Source organism: Pterocles gutturalis, unplaced genomic scaffold (genome assembly GCF_000699245.1).
Source record: "Pterocles gutturalis isolate BGI_N339 unplaced genomic scaffold, ASM69924v1 Scaffold14582, whole genome shotgun sequence".
Lineage (NCBI taxonomy): Eukaryota > Metazoa > Chordata > Aves > Pterocliformes > Pteroclidae > Pterocles > Pterocles gutturalis.
This window is the reverse complement of record NW_010112961.1, coordinates 3067-9552: the sequence shown is the minus strand read 5'-3', so window position 1 is coordinate 9552 and position 6486 is coordinate 3067. Positions and strand designations below refer to the sequence as shown.

Genomic DNA, 6486 nt, shown 5'->3' with positions numbered 1-6486 from the left:
TGGAGGGGTGTGCAGGGGAGGGCCGGGGGCAGGCGAGCCGGGGGGACACCCCTGGAGGGGGCGCAGGGCAGGGGGGAGCACCCTGTGCCCCCCACAGCAGCCTGAAGTGGGTTCACTCGCAGTGGTGTCGGAGCAAGGAGTAAAAGCGGAGCTGTCACCCAGGTCCCAGCGTGGATCCTGCTCACCCACGGGCAGCTGAGCTCCCCGCCCTGTCCCCTGCTTTTAAAGTGGATTTCCAGAGGTGCTTTAGGCTGGTGAGAAGGATCCACAAATAGTCATTGTCCCTTCTCCCAAACAACAACAAACTTACCAAAATCTCCATGTGTTTAACAGCTGGCAGCATAATTTAGTCTCTGTTTGGAAAAGAAAGGTGAGACCCTACCCCTGGGACAGCTGCAGACACACCAACAGTGGTGACAGCCCACCTTGCTCATAACCATCCATGTCACCAAATACAGATGGCAGTGAGGACAAGGAATGAAACACCAGGTATCAGGCTAGCCCAAGCACTCCCTTTTTCCAGCCACATCTGTCCCATCTCCTAAAGACACTGTCCCAGCAAGCCCTTCCCTGCACTGACCTTGAGCTGCTGAGGAGCTGCAAGAGCTGTGGGGTGAGACCGTGCTGTTGGCTGTGCTCTGCCCTTCGAGAGATCTGAGACCCACGCCGAGCGCTGGGGCAGAGCAGCCACAGACAATAGCAAGTTTTAGAGTCACATAGCACAGATTTACAACTTGGACAATCTCCCCATCAGTGTTGCTACAAAGTAGAGGCACAGAGAAAAGCATATAATATATTAACTGCAAGAAAAGCTAAGGATGTATTTACAGGATGTAAACTACAAAATACCTGCAGGAATAGGTGAGAAGGACCAACTGCCCACTATAAAGCCAATTACAAAAGGCTTCACTTTTATTCAGCCACAGGAAGGGATGGGTAGTTCAGTAAGGGACTCTGACACGACTCAGAAGTGCCACTTGGCAGAACTAGCCCTCTAAAGCTTTTATTTTCTTAAAAAAAAAAAAGTCAGATTTTGAAATTGTCTCAAGCTGGATTTTCTTTTAAAGCTAAGCTTTTAAACTACCCAGTCACGCTTTCAAGGTTCTCTCTGCACAATTAAGGGTTGGAAATTCACATTTTCTCAAAGCAAAACCAGAGGCTTTTGTTTTGTGGTTTCTGGGCAGACGAAAGCATCTTACAACACCCTGTAGTAACAGAAGGGAAAGCGTTAAGGCAGCAGTGGCAGCTGCCCATAGTCTTCTATTTTACAGTGTTCCAGGATTTACTAGCCCAAATATGTTGTAACTGCCCTAAAAGGATGCCAAGCTCAGGATCATGTAATTATTTACTTAGCAACTCTTCCTAATTACATAGAGCAGTTGCGACCCAACGCTACACTTTGTTAAATGCTAATAACTTATGCAGATGTTGGCATTTAAAGAGCCTTTGTTGTCTAACATACCCACACCATCTAACTTCACAAAGCACTAACATCACGTGTGCACAAAGGCACCACCCAGAGCTGGTCTTATTTCTTCATTTTGGCAGAAAAAAAAAAAAAAGCCCCATTCCCCGTGAGGGCTGAGGCAACATGAGCAGAGGATTCCGCTGCGCCCAGCCAGCAGCACCCAGCCTGGGGCTGACCTCTAGTGGCCCAGCGCGGCTAACCTCCCTTCCCAGTCTGCACCAGTTCACATCTTTCAAGGGAGATGTGGGACCCAAGTACACCCTTGCAAGGGGTAGGTGACACTTCAGAAGTGGAAAAACAGGTACATTTGCAGGGCCACTTAGTTCAGATCCTAGGTACTGCCACAGAAATGACAAAAAAAGCTCAACACCAAAGAATTTCTCAGGGAAATGTTTGTCTTCATTTCTTCTCCAGACCTTACAGGTGAGAAAATTTTGGGTACTGCAAATAGTGAAGACAAACTTGACACATCTCATCCCCCCCTCAACTAGTCACTATGTGGTGGGATGTTCCTTTGCTATACGCATATGTATAAAAGACAGACTGTGCTGGTGCACACCGAGTATGGCAAACTGGTTGTTTCTAAGTAAATTTCAGGAAGAATTCAAGGCTCCACTGATATTTTGGACCTGGACAAAGCACCTAAGTGACAATGGTTTAGTAAAAAGACTGGAGGGAAGGGGAAAGAAAATCCAGTGCTCCAGATTTCCCTGTTGTGTGGCTGGTAACTGTTCACTCAAGCCTACAGGGTCTTAACATTTGGTGTTACAGAGCAGGCTGAACAAAGCTGAAGAAACAGAGCACGTGAACTGGGACCACTGAAGCCAGCAAATACTGTTTCAGCCTTCATAAAAACCACACTGAACAGAGTCCATCACCTCATTTTTCCTTTGGTTAACTGGAGAAGCAATGCCCTTGAAGGAAACAGGGTATTGCTGCTGCTGCTGCAGACAAGCCTCTAAGGCTCGTTGGACTTTCAACAAAAAGTTACGCTTGCTTTACATTTCCCACTCACCAGCACCACAGAAATCAGAATAACCCCTTCAAAGAACCCGGCTTTGATTGTCCAAGTTTCTTTCCTCATCAGCAACCTAGCAAGCAGATGTTAAGCTAATAGCATCTGACTACATTATCATCAAAGATAGGGAAGGAGGATGCCTGTTCAGCCCATCAGAAATAAAGCCTCTTTAGGCACAAAGAAATAGCAATACCTTCACCCAAGAAAAGATGACTGCCTCCTGAATTTGCCTGGAGTAGCAGTAGTACCAAGAAGAGGACAGGAGATGGTCACACTCCTTTATGAAATAAAATCAAAGGCACAAGCCTCCAAAAACGCAAGTGTGTTACACCCTAGATAATGGCGATTTCCAAGCAACTGAATTATGCCACGTTTCTCACAATAAGAGCTCTCATCACTAAGCAATCTACAGACTCTTCCACCAAACCGAAACACAAGGATTTTGAAAACAAAGTAGAATTTACCAAGTGTTAGGTCACTTAAATATAGGCAGGTACGCTCTAAACATGTTCACTGTGTCTATTCTGAGCTTAAACTTTCATGCTTAAACTAAACTGTTTGTCCAGATTAAATAATGAACATGAGCTAAGATGCAAAGAAGTGTTTTTATTGCAAGCACAGTGAGCAGGGAGTGGGTTGCATCTCACATGTGACCGAGGGCAGATTTAAACCACCCACCCTTCTGTTTTCAGTGCTCATTGTTGTCAGGTGTACATCATTTCTGCCATGTGAGACATTTTCTTCGGAATATACAAGTAATATTCCATGTATCCCGAAAGATCTTCAATAGTCACATCATCCACAAAGGCCCTGGCTTGCTCAGAGCAAGAGCGTGGAGAACTTGAGAGAGTTCTTGATGGCAACATCTGGGAATGATCCTCAGAAACTGTTCTTCTATCAGGTTCCAACGGGAGGGTGTTCTGCAAGCCAGAGAACTTGTACACTTCCATGTCTTGCCACCGTTTACACCGACAGGCTTTATCTGCACATGCACATGGCTTATTCACGTTCAGCTTGGACATGGATTGGAAGTCAGAAAGCTCCGTAGCCTTTAGGCTTGCTTTGGATACTAGCGACACAGCAGCTGGAGAGTTCTGGCTGTTCTCTGATGCCAGCTGTGTAACAGAAGCTCCCAAAGACTCAACATCAGCTCCTTTCCGGCCAACATCAGGAGCAATACTGCATCGTTCGTGTGCACAAGCCTCCCTTGGGACTGGCCTCCCAAACCCACTGCTGTCATCTGGGGCATCAATCTGGCTCTTGTGCGCTAGCTGGTTGCACGTGGAATGGGATTTTGTGCTGCAATGGACAAACTTTGGAGGATGAAGAATTGGAGACTTGGAACGCCTGCGACGCTGGGTTCTCACAACTCCCCTTGAAGGCTTCTTCATTGACCTACCAGGGAAAGATACAAACAAGAGTGAAGATTCATTAGAAGACTTATTGCTGGATTACAAATAACATTGGGTAAAATCTCTGCTGCATTTATGTTGCATGCAAGAGCTTTAAGCTCAGAGCATTTGCTCAGAGGATTCTGCTGTCTTAGAACTTGACTTCGTTCTAGTCAAGCAGCTGTACAAAATATAAAAGGAACATCTGAGAAATGAAACCAAAAGTGCATGCTTTTAAGGTTAGACAATGAGTACAGCATGTGAGATAGAACAAAATAACCTCTAAGAGAAAGACAAAGCACAAGAAGACAGCACAAAACTAATCATTCAAGGGCAAAGGGTGGTTTTGTTTCAGTAGGAGATGAGTGTGAAATTCTGTATAGACACTCCAGAAATCAATTATTTATTTTAATCCAGTTCCCAAGGCATACTGACAGCTTCTGTGATGTCAAACAGTTATTGAAAGAGATGTATTCACGACTGTCCGATACAAAAACTGCAATTCACATTTATATTAAGAAACATCTATAATGTTTAGAAACCCTCAGCTGAACAGCATTTCCTTTCACTTCATATAACTGTAAATAAGAACAATAGTCACCTATTAACAGAAAAATGTGGTGTAGAGTATTTTAAACAGCCTCTTTAATAAAGAAAACTTGTTTCCCTTGTGGAGGGGTGTAGTTACTAGAAAACTTGTCCATTTAGAATTCCCTTTCAATGCAGTATCATTCAAAATAGTCTGATAACCCCAAGCTTCTCTTACCCATGCCAGGTTTCCTTAGAAGTACACACGTTCTTAGGTTTGGTTTCATCTGCCACAGTTCTAACTAGCACTCTTGGACTTGTCCCTTCACCCACAGAGAGAGAAGCAGATCTGCAAAAGAGAGAATGAAAAGTTAACAGCCTAGACTTGTTAGCATTATGAATATGAAAAAGCTTACAAATCCTCTTTCCCAGAAAAGATTGCCACACATCATTTACAATATGTCTTACAAGACCTGCCCAAAAAGACCCAAATCAGAAAGGTAGTGTTTACACATCTCCAAAGTTTGTATAACGGGCTCTTTCACCAAACACGATGCCACTCAGCACCCAGACTGCAAATCCAAACCGCACACGTCAGTGACGAAGCACGCACAATGGCTAAATCTCAGTGTCCCGGGAGAGGGGAGGGGAAAAAAACCATCACTGCAGAAACACGTCTCTTTTTCCAGAGACAAATAAGCCATTCTTTCCTAAAAATAAATGTTCTTTGGACATGAATAGACTTTGTTTAACTGAAGAACACTTAAGCCTCTGTCTAGGACAACATAAGCTAAAACTCTTCATACTATTACAACTTCAATCACTTGAGCAACAGAGTTGTGTCAGATCTTCAACTTCTATTCGAGACAGAGACTTCAGAATATTTACTAATCTTTCTGGCACTATAAATTTGTTCCAAACTCCTATTTCCAAGGAGCTCTGATAATCCCAAGAACAATTTTTCCAAGTTGTGACTTCACATATTATGCTGAATTCACAAGGAAATTATCTTCCAACATTATACAGATACCTTTTTTTTTTCCCCCCAGATAAAAATGATCACTGCCAACAGCAGACACATGCTGCTTCTGTTCTGCTACCTGGGACAGAGAGGGTAAGCACCACCTGTCAGATCTCCCACGAATCAAGACAACACAAAACACGTTCTTTCCCATTTAGTGATTTTGGTTATAAATAGGAAATTTGTAAGTGACAGCAATGAAAACAGTTTGTGTGGGAATCATGCACTGAATCTAACACTCTCCTTTACTGGCATGGAAAGAACATTTCTCTCCTGGGAAAAGATGGGAGTTTTTTCTCATGACAGGCGGTCAGAGCCATGACAATATACTAACTTCAACAGCAGACTCCTAATGCTACGGACACAGCCTCTGACAGCCACATTCACGCCACAATTCATTTCAGACACGTTGTTAACTTCTGACTATCACTAAGTTTGTTTCAAGCCTGTTGGGAGCTATCAAGGATCAAACTCATTCCTTCAGAAGCACAGAACTGATCTCAGTTTGTTTAACCAGAACGAAGGCTCTCAGCGCCTAGCCTTTTGGAACTACCTCATTCCTTCACATTTAACAGTAAGGGTGTTCCCTTCCAGTCCGTTTGCAATACATTAACTCCGTACATCCCTGGGGTGTTACTTACCCAGCTGTGTCAACTCTTAGCTTTTTGAATGCCATCTGCAGGCTTTCCTCTTCTCCATCCTTAGCTTCTGTTTTCATTATTGGGATGGCCAGAAGTGGATGGAGTTACCATGCGCTGCTACAGGCAGAAAAGAGACACGACTGTAAGAACCTTGGTAAAAACATTAGTTGCCCAGCAGCATGATAATACATGAAAATAAACTCAAAATAGCACACTGAGCACACAAAGCTGAGGTCATTCTAGTAGAACATTTTTGAAAGTTGATTCAGACCAAACTTTATGATACCCAAGAATGGAACAAACAGTCTCCTGTACAACTGCATAGGTGAACTCACAATTTAAACTAAAATTTGGTGTCAATAGCCTCTTGTACATCCAGTACAGCTTAGACAGACTCTCCTATTTGCCTCAGAGTGTTA

At 43.7% G+C, this 6486-nt stretch overlaps 1 protein-coding gene across 1 annotated transcript; it reads right to left on the bottom strand.

Annotated features, from left to right (window-relative positions):
- Nucleotides 1-3078: 3078 nt before the first annotated feature.
- On the bottom strand, nt 3079-6144 carry OSER1 (oxidative stress responsive serine-rich 1). The gene is made up of 3 exons (XM_010074268.1): nt 6068-6144; nt 4644-4754; nt 3079-3881 (listed from the first exon to the last, which is right to left on the bottom strand). Exons 1-3 carry the CDS (start codon nt 6142-6144, stop codon nt 3191-3193), a joined length of 879 nt encoding a protein of 292 aa, XP_010072570.1. The 3' UTR covers nt 3079-3190.
- Nucleotides 6145-6486: the final 342 nt, after the last annotated feature.